Here is an 18,721-nt window from a genome sequence, read left to right as displayed (position 1 = left end):
CGGTGCGACTGGACTGATCCATTTCGAAGGCCTCTCCAAATGTGGCCGACAAATGCGTTCTTCCATCTCTGAGAAACAAAGGCTCCAAAGGGTGGATCCTTTACGCTTTGGTGCCAAACCGTAATAATGATGCTTAAGTATCAGGCTTCAACTCAACATGTTTACAAACCAAGGGCCACTAGTCAAGGTGCTCTCGCCGATCACAGAAATCCTCAGACTGCCTCACTTTAGTTCAGGGTGTTAGCTTCACTGAGGGAACTGTTGGACGTCTCCATATAATATTGAAAGGTCTCGACCTCACTCTGTAAAGAGGCTTGAGATAATGTGATTTGTCGCTTTACAAATAAAATTGAATATGAATATTTTTCCCAGATGTTGAACTATTACACTGTGAATGTGAGCCGCCATAAGTAGCACAGATTTTCTGAAGACTCCGCCGCACACAGTTCTCTTGGTGCTGTTTATCTTAACCCCTCCGATAGAGCAGTGGCCTCTTCTAGAAAAGAAATTACGGAGCCGTTCAGCCTTCTCCCTGGCAATCTTGTCTCGGACACATCAAGTGTCAAGACCATTATGCACACCCAGCTCCGTGTAGCGGAAAGCTCTCCTTTGAATGTGCGATTCACTTGCATGAATGCCGAGCAACAAAGAGGAGAAGCATTTAAGCCCAAGGATCCTTTCGCGTTAGAAATAGAACTTTGACTTTTCAAAATTTTGCCTTTCAGCACAAAGCTAAAAACCTACCACGATGTAATTCCCATTTCCTGCCTTACCGAGTTCCCCAATGTGGTTCAGATGGCCAAGGTAGGCAGTTGTTATCAGCTGTAACTTATTATCTGCTGTGTGTATTTGTTAAAGACACTATTTCACTATCTCAGCATATATTTAACAAATCTAATGATGCTCGTATATCTTTTTCACTTGTAGCTTGTTTGTGAAGAAGTTAACGTGGACAGGTTTTACCCCGTCCTCTACCCAAAGGTAGGCACTGGTCCTCATTGTGACTTGTACCTGAAATTTCACTTGCACCAACTCTACAGCTCCATGAATCTGACCTAAAACCTCCCGTCTTCTCGTCCTCAGGCGTCGAGGCTCATCGTCAGCTTTGATGAGCACGTGATCAGCAACAACTTCAAGTTTGGAGTTATTTATCAGAAGTTCGGCCAGGTGGGTGCGCCTCAAAGAGAGAACGGTGCTAATCTTTTCTTTTTAGTCGTATGTCACGCCTCATGGAAATGCACTTTCCCTGGTCCTTGCAGGTATCGGAGGAGGAGCTGTTTGGGAACATGGATGAAAGTCCGGCCTTTGTCGAGTTCTTGGAGTTCCTGGGCCACAAGATTGAGCTTCACGACTTCAAAGGGTTTGGACACTTTACATTTTCGATTTCCTCCAGCAGAACCTTTCAGCACTTTAGGGTTAGTTCTCATTATAGCACTCAACGTAATGTCTGCCAGAAGAAGGCAGCTAGTCTCTTTGCTATTGATCCGAGTTAGGTTTTGAATGAATCTGTGAAAAAGGCGTTTTAGAGGCCCTCGATATTTGTAGTGGTTCCAACTTTGTGACTGAGTTGGCAGAAGAAGTGCCCAGTGGCGTTTTCTCAATGATGGACGAGCGTGGATGGACCGGGCCTCTCCTCTCCTCGCCTTTTCTTCACTTACTTCGCTTGCTTCTACCCTTAACTCTCCTCCTCCCTTTCCTCCCCAGGTTCCGAGGGGGGCTGGATGTCGCTCACGGGCAGACGGGCACAGAATCCATCTACACAAGTTTCCATAATAAGGAGATTATGTTCCACGTGTCCACCAAGCTGCCTTACACAGAGGGAGACTCGCAGCAGGTACAGATCCATCATCAGAGAAACTCATTTGACTTTCCAGAGCAGTTCTCAATATCCTCGACTAATTGATTTGTGAAGGCCTCTCCTCGTGACACCATCATGTGCTTGATTGCAGCAGCAGCTCGTGGGTCAGAGGCTGTGACATCCTCATTTTAATTCTTTTAAAGTTGAGGAAGCAAGATGAATTGTATTAATCTGTAATTAGCCTCATTCTGGGGGCACGGAAAACAAAAGCGATAAAGTCTTAAAGTAGTTGAAGCAACAGTTTGATGTTTTTTTGGAAATACACTTGATAACTTTCCTGCAGAATTAAGAGATAAACCCACTCTCGTGTCTGAACAATACATATGTAGCGCCAGCCAGCGGGTGATAAGCTCAGACTCCAACAAGAAGCCTGGAAAAAGGAAGAAAACTGTCTCTGGCTCTGTAGCAAACAAAATCTGCCCCAGAAGCTAAATAAATCTCCCTAATTACCATCTCATTTGTTTATTCCATACAAAAATTGATTTCCAGTCTTTTCTGCCAAACTAAGCTAACGTGCTGTGGGCTGTACTTTCATGTTAATGTGGTAGAGACATAAAATTGGAATTGATCCTCATCTATATCTTAGCCAAGAATCTATCATCTATTTCTCCCTGTAAAGTATTTTGAGGTTTCACGTACAATAATAATAATCTAGTTTATTTATATAGCACCTTTTACAGCCAGGACAGGTCTGAAAGCAGCTTGTGTCCAACTATTCTTTCAGCCATTTTGGGTTTTACCGGTGCAGTACACACTTGCTAAGCATTTATTTAGGTTTGGCAGGTTCTCTGTCCTCACTGCTGTCGTAGAGAAACAAATCAATCCGTGACATTTACGAATTCCTCTGGCGCCACGATGTTCTCTAGTGACTTTTGAGTTTCTCCTCTGTTTGTTTGCCTTGAAACTTCCATCTCTTTGATGCCTTGTCGGATTGAGCGACATTAGTCCTTAGCTGCTCTTCACTGTCTCTAAGAATGTGTGCAACATTGTTACCACAGTAACGCTGCACAGATGGTCCATGTGCATGAAGAGAAAACCGGGGATCCTAACCCGCAGCGACATGACATGATCGATGAGGCATAGCTCATGCAGCAGGATTTCAGAAAAAAAGAAGGTGCAGCATTAATGTCGTCAGATCTGATTTCAGGATGTAGCCTATACGTCATTGCCAGATGTCAAGCGTCTGAATGAATGCTATTCAGCTGTCTGGCGTCTGACGGCCTCTGTGTAAGTAAATACTGAAGCTGGCACCTACTGAGCTTGAGTGATGCAGGCCTCGTCTCCAAGAGTGTGCGTGTTAATTGAACGGATATCTTCCCCTCCACTTTTGAGAAAATCTCTGTCCACTTGTCCTACGTTTTTACAGAGTGTCTCACAAAACACAAAAAATGACAACAGACGCTCAAACAAGCACGTCGGGCCAGTAGGTGGCGATACATGAACGATCCATCAAATACCAGCGAAGAACAATGTGGTCCAAGTTTTACGTCAGGTGAGACAGTGATGCTACATTTAGCTGCAGCTTTATAATTAGGCCGAGTCGTGCTAACCGAACTCAGAGAAAACGGTATATAGCTTCCGTTGTTGTTGTTTCTAGCTCGTGCTCATAACACAAAGCAACAGTGGCCGTGTGTGAAGTAAGCGGTGACATCATCCTTTACCAAACTCTCCGTGTGACGTGTATACTTGGATTCACAGAAACGGGAGTTTTTGAAAATCTGCATTTTGGAAGACGTTTGAGTGAAAAACACCTTTTGCACGTAGGCAAGAACGCAGAGGAAAAAGTTAGTTTTGCTAAATGTTTGCATAAATGGATCAGAGTTGTTCAAAATATCGCCTGGTTTGGACAAAGGACTGAATTTGCTTTTTCATTTATGTCAGTTTGATCTTGATATTCGCCAAAAAGAATAATTTTGCATCAAGACTATGTGTTTATAAGTGCTCCAATCAGAAATACAAGGCTTTTTAAAAACGTTTTCTGAGTCAGGGTTAAATTCTGAGACATTTGCAGATATTTGAAAAATAAAAGGATGCGTCAGACTCTTTCCCTTTTGAGCAATGTAAAACATTTTATTTTTTATGTCTGGCTGATACGACTTCAGCAAATAAAATAAAACAATAAAAACTCGCCAGAGCCTGAAACAGATGGTTGATTGTTCTCATGTAAACAGACGGACTGCTTTCAACAGGCGGAGAGAGGCTGTAATGTAATTTCTTCCTGCAAAAGAATCATCTATAAATCCCAGAATAAATGTTTGCACACAATTGTTATTCTCTTGAGACATTTTATAGCAGCAGCAGCTCAACAGGTGTGAAGTGGCTTTGCTAAAAGGCTGCACTTTAGTGTGTTAAACATCCTGGTGGCTGACGCAGGGTAATCAACACATGCTGCTGCAGAGACACAATTGTTAAATGGGATCAGGCCTCTTTACTGAGTCTGTTGGAAAATACTGTCACCGTCTGCACTGAAAATATTTATCAGGGATTTCTGTTTACCACCAAACTGTATCTGCAGAATCTGATGGATCTCCTGTGACTTGCATGCTGTGAAGTGATTTAGGTCACAGCGTCCTCGTGATAAGAATCATTTTGGAGGGATGAACAGGGCATTGTGATATCCACTGGTATTTTACCATTTCATTTCTCAAGGGAAAGCATTTATGGCACATTGTCTCAAATATGAAATCCACCCTGACTACTGCAAATCTCTACTTACAGATATTTACTTCTGACTTCTGTTTTTAGCCCTGTCCGTTTGTTTGTTTGTTGGTTGGTTGGTTTGTGACCAAGGTTACACAAAAACTATTTGACAAATTGTGACTAAACTTGGTGGAAGGGTCAGGAATGGGTCAGGGAAGAACCCATTAAATTTGTGTGCAGATCCAGATCAGCGGGCGGATTGAGGAATTGTTTTCATCACTTTCTTTAACACGTCGAGCTTGTCGAAATTAGCATTTATTTACATTTTCACTGATTTCCCGGGGAATAATTCATGGATCTTGATGAAATAAATCAGTCACATTGAGGGGACTGATATCTATAAGTGTGTGCAATTTGGTGCAGCTTGATTTAATTTAAGGGAACTGTTGGGGTCTGGGTGCGGGTTTGCGCTCTACTAACTGTCATTCCAGTTATTGTTAGTGTGATGGTTTTTCAGTCATATCTTCCCTGATGTTCACGGGAGAGTCCCTTGCTAAAAGAAGCGGTGACAACATAGATTCATAATTGAATTTAAAAAGAAGAAGGTGCCCCTAATGCTTGGCAATACTGGGCGATTTAAAAGATATGGCTTGGATGAAAACTCGATGCTTGGGCACAGTCACTCTGTCCTTCAAGTAAGTGTCCTTTCGCCAACTTTACGCTTCTTGGCAATGAGGAAAAAGCAGCCGCTCTGCAGCAATGAACTGATATTTAGATTTCTTACTTTCCACACCACCAACACATCTGAAACCCTTAATTATTCTAGCTTGTTCATACCTAAATTGAAGTTACAGATTAAGGGTCGTTACACAGTTATTATAACATAGATATGAGTATTATATCCCATTTTTGCAAAGAGATCCTTAGAAATCCTACACACTGCTCCTTTAAGGTAGATTTGTGGCCTATGTGTCTGTATATACCTTCATAAATATCATCCATACCCATGATATATTTAGACTTAATTTACTTTTTATAGAAATGATTGAGAAACTTTTCAGTGTGTTGAATCAATAGCAGAAGCCATCAGGAAGAGCTTGATTTCCATTTCCTGGCTGATATATATAAACTGGGTTGTCAAGCATTTCAGAAAAGAGGTTGTACTCTTGGATCAAACTCAACGTCCACTCTCTGCTGGGACTATATTTACTCCCAGTCGATCTTCTCTGTGCGAGTCCAGGACGTGACAGCTCTGTGTTTGTGACTCTAACTGGTTATTTGATGTGTTTCCGCTGTTGTTAGTTTCTGTTTATCTCTGCCCCTCCAGCTGCAGAGGAAGAGGCACATAGGCAACGACATCGTAGCCATCATGTTCCAGGAGGAGAACACGCCCTTTGTCCCAGACATGATCCAGTCCAACTTCCTGCACGCCTACGTGGTGGTGCAGGTGGAGAGCGCGTGCACGGACAATGTCACCTACAAGGTTAGTTTTCAGGACAGCGGATATTTTATCAAGGCACGGCGGCGACTTGTCTGTGTGGCTTTAAAAAAGCAGGAACATGTATCACAGTTAATCCTTCGGAGAGGTTTCACAGGCTTAGCTCTCCTTCCCTGTCTTCCAGGTGTCTGTGACAGCGAGGGATGATGTACCTTTCTTCGGGCCGGCTCTGCCTGACCCTGCCATCTTCAAAAAGGTCTGCAATCAAACAAAGGCATTAACTCAGTTCCCCCGTGAGAAGCTACTCACACGTCATAAGCCTTCATCACCCTGCTGTCCCCTCTCTGCACGTACTCATGTGCTGCTGTGGCTTAAAATCTGTATTTACACGAGATGCCATTCGGGTTGATGCTTATTTACAATGATATTGAGTTAAATAGAAAGAGGAGGAAACCCTTTTTACCGAAATAAGAGCCAATAAAAACAATTAGAGGAATAAAGATTATGAAAAAGCAAATTAAAAACATTGCTACATTAATTAACATGACTTTAAAAGCCAAATAAAACACAGTTATGTGCGACATTACAGAATTTTGCTAAATTTAAAGATGTGCTGTATTTTGATCCATGATTTTCCGAGTTCAGAGCGAACTTGCGGGACATGAAGTGGAAGCGAGTTGTTTAAGCGGGTGTGATAAAGTCTTGCTGTTGAAGTGTAATGCTGATAGATAGTCTGGTATTTTTCCAGTCAGAGCTGTATAAGTAAGTAAAGGCAAATACAATACATTAAGATAAACCGGGTCATCCCCAGTCTGTATTCTGAATTCGGATTTTACAGATTTGAAATAAATAGAAATCACAATGTGGTGGTCAGATATAAATAAATAAAAGTATTGGTACTGTGAGGTGTGAAAATACTTTGATTCATTGTGAAGCTAGAAGGTCAGAGGACATCGGCTGAGTAGGCAATTCTTCATATGTGGCCCAGGATGCATTTGTGCTCACACAGCGTAAAAGAATGAGGCCACATGCGTCACAGACCTCCTCATAATCAAGTGATCGCATCTCAAGACGCATTCGGGTGCATTCACTATGTACTTAGCTCCGACCAGGTCTGAGCGGGGGTCGGCGAATCCTAAATCGCGCCCTCTGTCGCTGTATGACTGTTTAGAATATAGGTGAATGTGACTGGTAGAGTAAAGTGTTATATGAATATAAATTCAGTTCATTTGACTTTCCCATTTGCTCGTGTCTGTCAGGGCCCAGAGCTCCGTGAGTTCCTCTTCACCAAGCTCATCAACGCAGAGTATGCCTGCTACAAGGCTGAGAAGTTTGCCAAGCTGGAGGTAAGAGTGTGTGTGTCTGTGTGTGTGTGTTCTCGGTGGGGAGTGATTTCAGGTGACAACACAGATTAACTCTAATCTCCAGTGCTTCTCAAACTGCCACAATGCAAATGAGCTCCACTCCTAATATTTGCTGTCAGCCGACTGGAATTTGAGATTGCAGAGTCGGCTCCTCCGCAGACTGACGGCGTTCTTGTTGTTGTCAGGAGCGCACACGCACTGCCCTGCTGGAGACGCTCTACGAGGAGCTGCACATCAACAGCCAGTCGATGATGGGTCTCGGTGGGGATGAAGATAAGCTGGAGAACGGGGGCGGCGGAGGAGGAGGAGGCTTCTTTGAGTCCTTTAAGGTACGGCCTCATCCCTCATTTGATGCGACGCGCCGTTAATCTGCAGCGCCACATGCATTAGAGGGAACGGTGACGAGCGGAGAGAAACTTTCAGGATGCTTTTTTTTTTTTTCACCCCCCTCCCCCCTGTCTCTTGGCCGGGATTCTGGGTATTCACACATGAGAAAACAAAGCAGAGAAAATTTGTAGTATCTCAAAGGACCAGTCCTGTGGCATTTGATTTCCTCACTTGGCTGTGACTGCTGAACTCAGTGTGTTTTCACATGATGGTGTGGGGAGTTTTTTTTCTTTCTTTTCTTGAAGCTGTTGTGTGTGAAAGGCACTTTGCTCTGACTGAGAGTGCTCCATCAATGACCATTAAGGTTGTGGAGCTCCGCCGCTGAGGCATGGCAGTCGAAGCTGTGATTGTGTGTGCCTGATGAACGATTTAATGACCCCTCATTAGGGAGTTGATGATGCAGATTGCATGTCTCCCCATGGGCAGCGTTCCCTGCGCTGTTTTTCTTCTTCTGCTCTCTCTCTGTGTCGCCGACTTGCTCTCTGTTATTTTTCTTTGCAACTTCAGAGAAATATACCAACAGTTCCCACAGTGTCTGTTTTCTCTTTAGATCCATCTCTCTCCTCCATTCCTCCATGCACTACATCTATAAATGTGTCTGCAAGTCCTGCCTCTCTTTTTCTTTCAACCTGTCGAGAGCCATCTTTCAGCCTCTCTCTTTCACACCTCCACAATTTTAACCGAGCAAACATTTCCCACTCTCCCTTTCTCGCTACATCCAAACGACTTTGTTTTTGTTTGAAAATGTCGAAACTAAAACGATCTCTGTCCAAACAAGCTTTTTCTTTTTGTATAAGTCTTAATCCCCAACACACCTAAGAGCACATATCAACATGGGAATTGTCGCAGATTGCTTGAATAACAACTCATCTCCTTGTAAAATGCAGAATTTAATGGCACAACAGCTGTTAGCAAAGACATCAGGGTCAGCAATGCTGATTATCCATGTTGCGTTCTACCCTGGTAGCCAGTTGTTTCATCCGGTCATGTGATAGGAGCCTGACGAACCCGCGAAGGCTACGTCGTGACCAAAAAGATCCAATCAGCAAACGGTTGTGAGTGTCTAAGTGATCGTTTGCGATATCTCTGTTTCTACCTGTCTAGACTAGAACGCAGCCCCAGAGTTTTCAAACAAAAAAGGGGCCGGCTGTGTTTCCAAACTTCTCCGTTTTAGCAGCTCTAAAACTCTGGAGAAGTGTGGACACTAAGCGTAGCCGTAGTTGATGCAGGTTTTTTACACTAAAACGTAGCAGTATGGAGGAAGCCTCTATCTGCTCGGCTTATATGTGCTATTATATGTTAGTTTATGGCCACTGACACAATATCTACACTGACCACCAGATAATGACTTACACTTTTCTTAAACTGGTCAATCGTTCTTCAAAGTTGCGCGCATTTATTCATTCAGCCCCTCCTGACTCCGCTAGCTATCTTTCCCTTTATTATTCATATTGTCATCTGACACATCTGAAATGCACACTGGTTAAAACAACAATTTCCTCCCACGTGGTCGTAGGAGACACATTCAGGACGCATTTCAACACCAGGTGTGAACAGATGAACTTTACACTGTCCACTTGTGATCAGATCTCTCAGGACAGGTGTTCGTACCTGGGCCTCTTTCTCTCTTTCACACCTCCACAAATTCAACCCAGCAAAGATCTCCCACTCTCACTTTCTCCATCTGCTGTTTTCTCACTGTGTAGATTTCACTGCTGCTGTCTCTCCCACTTCCTCTCACTGTTGCTCCTCCTTACTCCTCCTTGCTCCATACTCCCCCCTTCCATGACAAAAACAAAACCCAACTCCAGATTCCACCCGTAGACGTCATCTTCCTCCGCTGCACACCTACACACTCTCCTCGACCTTTTATGGACCCTCAGTTCTGTCACCCAGCCTCTCCCTGCTGCCTGTTGACCTGCACTGCCCCTGAGTGTTCAAAACATAGTCCTGCATAAAGAAATATGCACAAATACTCACACAATCATGTATAAGCTCACATTTGATCCACTTCAAATTAATATTATTATTCAAATTTGCCCAGTTGTTGACAACCTGAAGTATATCAGGATATGTAATATAGTAAAGATATATTTTAGTACGCAGAAGCATAGCTGTTACATCCTTACTGGGACTTAGCTAAATGTATTTTGGACAAAGAACATCTATTTTAAAGATATTATAGATAAGACATCCACTGCAGTACCAATAATCTTTATTAATTTCTACGTGCTGGTCAAGGTAAACATATCCCTCAGTGTGTCGCGTTTCCACACAACGCCGGTGGATCCACTGACAACATATCTCCTCGTTTCTCTCTGTAGCGGGTCATCCGCAGCAGAAGCCAGTCTATGGACGCCATGGGCCTCAGTAACAAGAAGTCACACACAGTCTCCACTAGTCACAGTGGCAGCTTTACCCACAATCCCGCAGAGAGCCCCAAAACCCCAGGGATTGTAAGTAAGCCATTTTGGTTCACATGATGCCCACCTAACACACAACGTACACTCAGGACGATGGTGTATATATATTTATGTCTGTTCACAGACTCCTCAGCCCCTGTTCTTTCATATGAGCGTTACTCCTTTTGCATATTAAGGCACCTGACTTACATCATTATGTTCATTAAGTCCTCACATTTTAATTTCACTCTTGCTTTGTTTTAAAGTGGCTTTCACTGATTGTCTTTTTTTCTATTTATGACTCATGTTGCTCCTTTTAATTGCTTGTTTTTCTTGTTTCTTTGTGTTGAAAATTAACGTCGCAATTCATCCTCAGCATTTCATTCATTCATGTGCTGAGAGAGTCTTAGTCACCTCAGTGCAAAAGTTAGATACGAGTGTTTGTGAGTCTGTAGCGTCTCAGACCTGAGACCTGAAGTGAGCTCAGTGTAGCAGCTGTTTGATTACCCAGACTCCCTCCCTTCCCCAATGTGCTTCAGTCATGTTTCCTCCCGTAAATGTTATAACTTTTCTCTGCAGCCTTGTGCATGTGCGGCTGGAAAACATGCATGGCCAGCGCCACAACTGTCAGGAGCCCACCGTCCTGTTTGTATCTCTTTCAAAAACGGGGTTCGATGCGTTTTACTTTGCAAATAATTCGGTTACTGACTGTATTTTTGAATCGAAACTAGATTCACCCCGTTTCGGAAAGTTTTTCCAAACATTTTCTAGAAGCTACGCCCTTTTTTGGATTGCGCCAGTTCTCTTTGCCCCTTTTCCCAAGGGGGACGAGATGACTCACAGAAGAGCATTAACGGAAAAGCCACAACACGACTACTGAAGCTACACTACTGCAGAAGCCACCACACAACCACAACGCAACTGCAAAAGATAGCGATAGAGCCTTTGCCGTATTTGTCGTATGATGTCTGACTTTTATTATTTGTGTCTGTATTATTATTATTTCTTGACTCTGATTGTTTGTGAATTTTATATTGTTTGTTGTAAAGCACTTTACTTGTATTGAAAAGTGCAATACAAATAAAGTTATAATTATTAAAAGCCACAACTAACCCTAACCCAACTGCAGAAGTCCAAACACAACTTCTAAAGCCAAAACACAACCGGGAAAAAAACGTGACCGCAACTGCATTCATGTTTTCCGTTGATGTGCTTGTGTGAGATGTTTCTGCCGCCGCTCTTCTCTCCCTCTGAATTTCATCACGACACAGACCTGTTGCCCTCAGAGCAGAAGCTGTCCATCCTCCTGTGTTGGACCCCCGGCCGGCATTTGCTCTGAAAAGCCTCTCACTGTTTCCTCAATGTCATGTCGTCTCTGTATTATCTCACGCTGTGAGCTGCTGTTTCAGGCTCCTTTTGCACCTTGTTGTTTAAATTCGTTGTGCCGTGCGCATGAGATTCTTATGATGTGTTCTTTTCTGTTTTTCCTTCCCCCCCTCTTGCTTTTTTCAATCTATCATCTCCTGTCTCTCTCTGCTTCCCCCCTCGCCCTGTCTCGTGTGGCTCAGTCATTGCTTGTCCCAGGGAAAAGTCCCAGTAAATATGGACGTCGAGGCAGTGCCATAGGGATAGGAACAATAGAAGAGGTTCATGTATAACTCTCTCTTCTTGTTTGATATGTTTGTCTTTTTAAAATGTGAGTGTTTCTGTTCTTAGTGTTATGCCTGTAAGGGTTTTTTGTATATATATATATATTATAATGACATTTGTTTGAGTATGGTTGTGAATGCATCATTCATTTCACTAATTCACATAGTAACCAAACCCTGTTTTATTTACATATTTCATATTGGGGCAGATTTTCCACATTTTGCATTCCATAACACCAAATCTTATATGAATTCCTTCATTCTTTTACTTTGAAATGTTGCTCCTAAACACCATAAGAGAAATTAGAGATTAGAGATCCAGGGTTTCTGCAGGCTCTTAAAGTCAATAATCTGAATTTAAGGCCTTAATACGTCAAAATACTGGTACTAGGTTATAAATACATTTAGGTCTTAATTATGTTAACATCCATTTAACACTGCTTTACTTTGGCGGTATGCATCATATGTAGTGTCTACGTGTGTTGTAGTTTGTCCTCAATGATAAGATATTAGCACGCTTTAATAAAACTACAAAAAAGACCAATATGGAACTGATAACTGATCGTCTACAAACACCTTGGTCAGAATTGATCTCAGTACATTCACCTTGGCTGTGGGGACTATGGATACCCTCCGTCTCTGATTTAAAACCAATTTTAAGGGGTAATCCTCTAACCAGAAGGTCGGTGGTTCAATCCCAGTCTTCCACATGCCAAAGTGTCCATGGGCAAGATACTGAACCCCAAATTGCCCCTGTCGGCTGTGCGTGAATAGCAGAAGATAGTGTACTGTAAAGCGCTGTGAGTGTTCATCAAAACTAGAACATTGCAATGTAAATACAGATCATTTTACCATTTACCATGAATTATGGTCTTAAAAAGAGTTTCATTTTACCTGGTTGAAACCTGCAGAAACCCTGGTAAATAAACTTCATTGCTGAATCATACAGCATCGTAAATTGGCAGTGTGACATTTGAAGGTTAAACTACAGAGTCCGACGTCTCTACATGAAATAAAAAAACAAACAGAACACCTAAGGAGACGCCTCTAAGAGAGAAATACAGAAAATATAGAATATAAAATCAGTTCCTGCATGAAGGGGGTGGATCGTGGTTTTGTAAAACATGTTGCAGGATGTGTCCTCACATTATCTCAGGATATATCAAGCCATCAGTTCGTAATTCCTTTGCAGCTCATGTTACATGTACTGTTCACTACTGTATCATGCATACCATTCATACTGTGGCTGTGAGAAGCTCGTACTGTACCTGCAGTGTGTCTGACTCTCCTCTCCCACTGTCAGTCATTGATAATTCCTGGGAAAAGCCCAACCAGGAAAAAGTCTGGGCCCTTCAGCTCCCGGCGCAGCAGCGCCATTGGCATCGAGAACATCCAGGAGGTCCAAGAGAGGAGGTGAGAGGACGGAGCACAGCTGATCAGCAGCGAGTGGGTGGTGACGAGCAAATAGTGTTCGCAACAGATGGAGGCAGGGACATTAAAAAGAAGAAATAAGATATTAGAGGTGTAAAGTACAAGCTCCTGTTGGAGGGCAGTTTGGATTCAGAGGATTTGTTGTGCTTCTGTTTTCATTTCTACATTTTAACCACATGACTGCAGCTTTATAACACTATGAAATATAGAATATGATCTGTGTGTCTTTATTGAGGAAAGAATAGTACGTCAGAGTTTTTTACTTCACATCCGACAGCTCGTGTTCACATCGTGTGAATCTGCACTCACAGATTTCAGTATGTTACAGTATGGGATAAGTAAAAATACATTTATTTCCATGTCTCCGTCCCTGTCCTGAAGCCGGGAGGTGTCGCCCAGCCCCCAGAGGTCGTCCGACTGCAGCCACATGTGGCAGGAAAATAGATCAGACAACTCGTCCAATCACAGCTCTCCAGAGTTTCCTGCCCCCAGGAACAGGTGACTATCTTTTGAATTACACTCATGAATTATCGGTGGTGTCCGACGCCTTTAGAGGTTTGGTATAGGGAAAGCATTTATACAGTTTGGAGCAGCGACTCTGTCACATGATTCACGGCCCTGGTTGTCATTTTTTATAAAACAAACCACCAAAGTCACGTTATTTTTTTTTTTTGACTGTGATCCAGATTCTCCAGATTTTGTTCTAATAAAGTGACGCAGAGAAAAGTTAGAGAGGTTTGAGCAGTTGTGTTCAGGCGTCATCTTCACATGTGCCATATTTTTGCCATTTGAGATTACTTAAGATAAAACTCATTTATTCTCACTAAGAAACTGCCATGAAAGCTCTCTGCATAGCACTTTTTACATACAGCAAATCACCGTCTTAAAGGGGACATAGCATGCCCATTTTACCACAAGTTGATATGGTTCCTTGGGGTCTTAATGAAATGTCTGTAACATACTTTGGTCAAAATACCACAAGGATCATTTCAAACAGCACCCTTTTTACTCTGTATAAAACAGCCCTCCACAGAGTGACCTGTTTTGAGTGCCTGTTCCTTTAAATGCTAATGAGCCAGCTCCCCCCTCCCCTCTCTCCCCCCATGATTTTAAACGATATAAATTACATATTTTATATGATATAAATTATCAAATATGCATCCCATACTTTGTATTCCCCTTCTGTTGTCCTGGAGTTTTAATTTTCCCAATCACATAATTAAATGTCCCCCTCTGCCCATCCACTACAAGCACACAAGCAGACAGACAGAGAGAGAAAGAGAGGGGTGGGGGGGGGCTATGAAGACCATCATTTACCCCCGAACCCCGACATTCAACGGGTACAACAACAAGCGGAGAAAGCAGAATCGCGGGCTGACCTTATATATACAGTCTATGGGGCTGACCAGCGGAGAAATGCTCGTCCCGTGTGAACAGCCAGGCGGCTGCGCGCTTGAGAACGGCGCTGCGCTGCCTCGCAGCCTCGCAGCGGCGCTTCCGCGTCCGGTGTACCCCGGCGTAACGAGTGGGGGGGCTCGGTGTGTTTGGCCGGTGTTACAGTAGTGCTGAACACTGCGGAAGTCTTCCACACTGCTGGCTGTGTGGCGCTGACACAAATTCCAGCTCACGCATGGGAGAGCGAGCGGTCGCTCCCGAGCAGCTGCTGCAGCCTCCCAGTCCCAACGATCCAGACAAATGCCACATGTGAGTGAATCGCGGGCTGACCAGCGGAGAAATGCTCGTCCCGTGTGAACGAGAGCTGCGCGCTTGGGAACGGCGCTGCGCTGCCTCGCAGCCTCGCTGCGTCCGGTGTAAACCCGGCGTGACGGGGGGGGGGGGGGGGGGGGGGGGCGACGGGGGGATGAGGTGGGGGGTGGGCCAAGACCATGTAGGGAGACTTCCAGTGCCTTGTTACGACACAAAACCCAGGAAGCTCAATCGAGTCGCTCAAGCATGACGTTTCTGACTTAGAGGAACCATAACAAAACGCGCGAGTGTTTTTTTCCCAGAGTTTTTGGGTTGGTAGACATGCCAGATACCCACATTAACCTGTAGAAGCACTAACAAAGTGGAATTTGCATGCTATGTCCCCTTTAAAGGCTGCATCTGAGGTTGTCTGTCTGTTATTGCAAAATAAGTTTTTTTTTAAATTCTATTACGTGTATATTCTGTTTATCCCAGTCTCACTCAGCACTAGCGATGGCTTATTCAGAGAGCTGCTTTATTCAAACGCCTTTAAAATATTACGTGGCACAAAGTAGCAAAGGCACAGCTGTCGCTTCCCCTGAAAATGTCACCGGAGGGAAAGACGGGCTGTGAAATGTAGATGACAATTTATTCGTTCTTTGGAAGGACAAGAGATATTTTGACTGCTGCTGCACAAATGAGTGGATTGGTGTTCTGTGCATGCATGTTACACGGGTGTTTGTGCGCTCAGAGTGACCCAGGTGTGCAGTTTGGCGATGTGTTACAGGGCGCCATCCATCCCCGAGGCGCAGGACCTTTCCCGCTCTTCCTCCAACGCCAGCAGCTTCGCCAGTGTCGTGGAGGAGCACGAGGAGGAGGCCGAGGAGGAGTACGACACCGGACTGGTGGGTGGAGGCAGACAGACAGGGTGACGACACATAATGGAAGTGCAGACATGCGGGCGTGTGTCACTTCTCTAAACCAAAAGCAGCCGACAGCTTCTGTTTACAGCCTGCGACATATTTGTGGTTCCACTCGACACTTTTACTGTGAGGAAGAAAAATCATCTATTTGTGAGAGCGTTTGATGGATGTCACTATATCTCAGAAATGACAGGTCCCAAAATGTATTGCAGAGTAAAAAAAAAAAGATAAAAATGCAAATACAGTCAGAGAGTAGAGCTGCGGTAGCTATTTGTGGTACGAAGACTAAAGTGAAAGACAAGTTCTGGCATAAGAGAGAGAGCTGCGGCTATGAGGTCTGACTGTCTGCGTGTACGGTAACAACTTTATGAAAGATAACACAAGTGCACAATATAAGATAATCCTTTATACGATGTTAAAGCTGCAAGAGGCCAGTTAAGATACATCAGTAAGTAATAATAAATAAGGATGCAATAAAAATATATAGATATAAATGGAATAAAGACTAAAACATACACTGAAAAACAATATATACAATGCGAGAATATATACAGTGGAATGGGTTGGACGTAAGCCTTTGTATTGCACAGACACAATGAATATTGCACAGTTAAGAGAGTTAAACCAGTGTTGGTCCATAATTGGTGAATGTAGTTCTACTGGGAGCAGAGCTGGTTGTACAGTCTTTGTCAATCCGTAGTTTTATGGAAAAGCTAATTCTCTCCATGGTTTGAACTTCAGTACCGATCCTGTCAGTCTTCGTTGGAGACTCGGACTGGAACCATTAACGTGTTACAACTTTCTTCCTGGCTGCTGATAGTATCTGCAATAAATATTTGTCTTGTGCCAAATAAATGAGCTGTAACATTGCCCAAGTAAATTGGAGTGTCTCTACCCTTCTTACAGGAGAGCGTGTCCTGTGGTACACCGCTCAAGCAAGACTCGTTTGTGTTCAGCTCTGGTGCGGAGGACAGTGTGAGCAGCCCCAGCCAGGGAGGTTTTCCAGGTGAGTTCAGGAGAGAATGACTCCCGTTACTGGGCCAGTAACAGCCTGCAGGTGTGAGAAGCAGGCGTGTTATCAAAAGGTGGTCGGTGTCACATACTCAGGGTATCTAGGGGGGGGGGGGAACTAGATGGGGCAGATGTAAGAATAACCCTCTCAGCTGCCTGAGCAATTAATATCGAAGCAGCCTTAAGTGACAAACCAGCTGCACCAGTGGAGCCGCCAACAACTGAAGGCCCGTTGTGTGTAACTGCACGAAAACAAAGGATGGCAACGTCTCTTAAATGAATGAATGTGCCTCCAGCTTGATAAACTTTCCTGCACAACTTATTTGACTCTGCACATTTTTTCTCCCACTAATGATTCACTCTGGAACATTAATCTTTGGCATGTTGGAATATTTTCTTTTTTGTTCCGCTGGAACAGCTGGCAGCATTTTGTGCCTGAGTTTATTAACTGTGACAGCCACACATCTGTCGCCTTCCTCCAGCCTCTCGTCTTGAGCAGCAAGCGGATGGAGCGAAGACGTCGGAGCCAAAAGGGACAGACGGCAGGCCCAAGATGGAGCGCCCCCCGCAGGAGCAGAAGTCCTCGTCGGTGAGACAAAGGGCTTGGCATCGGACGTTAAATGACATTAGATGACACTATATAGTTTCACAGAGTCACAGAAATGAGTGTGTAAGATTTAGGTGAAAGGGATCTATTGGCAGAAATTGAATATAAAATAATCGTAGTAATGTTTTTACCAGTGTGTTTCATCTAAATTGTACGAATTGTTGTTTATTTATATATTTATATCGGGAGCTGGTCCAGAGGCAGCCATGTTTTTTCCGGTAGCCCAAACTGGACAAACTTAACACCTTTTGAGTTTGTATGACAACTGAAGGTTTCCACAGGTTCTCTTTCATGTTTGGAAGGGGAGGGTGATGTGAGGGGCATTCAGCTGCAACATGCAATTTCACCACTAGATGTCACTAAATCCTACACACTGAACCTTTAAGTCATTTATTGAGTAGAAGCACCAAACACTCACTTGTTCCTATAACTTCCACAAACAGACCGTGTATCTTTAAAATGTGACCTGTTGAGGTTGTTTCAGTTCATCCTGAGGGGAAGCAAATCTGCAGCGTGGCTTCGGGTGAAGTTTAACTTTGGTGACTTCAGCTTCATTTGTTGATATTAACAGTTTCTCTCTTCCTGCCTGTTTGCAGAACTGTTAGCCTCAACCCAAATGAAACAACATCGACGTCCATTTTCAGGTTAGTCTTATTCTCAGCTCATTAACAGCATTGTCCTAAGCTTTAGTTGACCTGAACTTCTGCTTAACACTCATCTACGAAATCTCATCTTCTCTCCTTCGTCTCAGCATTACCATTAGAGGCGTTTGCCAAAAATGAGCAGAGGGCAGTGGTGATTTCCACCACTGATGCAGAAGGGGAGCAGATAGAAGCCCGAACAGGAGACCGAGGGATCTGCCACCTGTCACGACGAGACATCCAGCTTCACGGACGTGTTCCTACCTGTCGCCCTCATTCCAGCTCCACGTGGAATCCCTCTTAAACGCTTGAGGCGAACACAAAGAGACCTCCACCACCACCTCTGGCTGACGGACTGTCACGTGTCAGCTGGCTTAGCAGAGTATGTCTGCCTGCTCGCTCTCCAGGCCAGTATTAGCTCTGAGCTCTGAGACCTGATTCTTTCTGTAAACTGCCCCTCTCCAATGTCGTGTCTGCTTTTCAGAAATTGATGAACAGGGGGTTTACTCTTGAGAGGAGAAGCCGAGGGTCTGTAGAGAGAAGCGTTGCACTAGAGAGGAAATGTGTTTTAATGTCAGCCTTGCATCCCACTGTGATATTGTACCGGGTGTGTGTGTGTGTGTGTGTGTGTGTGTGTGTGTGTGTGTGTGTGTGTGTGTGTGTGTGTGTGTGTGTGTGTGTGTG

The 18,721-nt window shown here is 43.9% G+C and overlaps 1 protein-coding gene across 15 annotated transcripts in view; it reads left to right on the top strand.

Annotated features, from left to right (window-relative positions):
* si:dkey-166d12.2 (rap1 GTPase-activating protein 1) overlaps positions 1-18,721 on the top strand; it is a 67,682-nt gene that overhangs the window by 48,182 nt on the left and 779 nt on the right. For 5 of the 15 annotated variants that reach the window (XM_034584385.1, XM_034584391.1, XM_034584400.1 and 2 more), the window contains 18 exons: positions 726-804; positions 928-981; positions 1,084-1,167; positions 1,260-1,360; positions 1,705-1,834; positions 5,826-5,981; positions 6,121-6,192; positions 7,196-7,282; positions 7,486-7,629; positions 10,012-10,143; positions 11,658-11,735; positions 13,042-13,151; positions 13,551-13,667; positions 15,607-15,760; positions 16,685-16,784; positions 17,272-17,378; positions 17,993-18,040; positions 18,148-18,680. In XM_034584385.1, the coding sequence (XP_034440276.1) occupies positions 726-804; positions 928-981; positions 1,084-1,167; positions 1,260-1,360; positions 1,705-1,834; positions 5,826-5,981; positions 6,121-6,192; positions 7,196-7,282; positions 7,486-7,629; positions 10,012-10,143; positions 11,658-11,735; positions 13,042-13,151; positions 13,551-13,667; positions 15,607-15,760; positions 16,685-16,784; positions 17,272-17,378; positions 17,993-18,001 (1,714 nt within the window). In that variant the 3' untranslated portion in view covers positions 18,002-18,040; positions 18,148-18,680. Of the gene's footprint in view, positions 1-725; positions 805-927; positions 982-1,083; positions 1,168-1,259; positions 1,361-1,704; positions 1,835-5,825; positions 5,982-6,120; positions 6,193-7,195; positions 7,283-7,485; positions 7,630-10,011; positions 10,144-11,657; positions 11,736-13,041; positions 13,152-13,550; positions 13,668-15,606; positions 15,761-16,684; positions 16,785-17,271; positions 17,379-17,992; positions 18,041-18,147; positions 18,715-18,721 lie in introns of all 15 variants that reach the window. The other 10 variants (XM_034584390.1, XM_034584392.1, XM_034584396.1 and 7 more) reach the window with 8 other exon arrangements.

The sequence above is a fragment of the Hippoglossus hippoglossus genome, chromosome 5, assembly GCF_009819705.1.
Source record: "Hippoglossus hippoglossus isolate fHipHip1 chromosome 5, fHipHip1.pri, whole genome shotgun sequence".
NCBI classification, from domain to species: domain Eukaryota; kingdom Metazoa; phylum Chordata; class Actinopteri; order Pleuronectiformes; family Pleuronectidae; genus Hippoglossus; species Hippoglossus hippoglossus.
The sequence above is the reverse complement of the archived record's forward strand: the minus strand, read 5'-3'. Positions and strand labels throughout refer to the sequence as shown.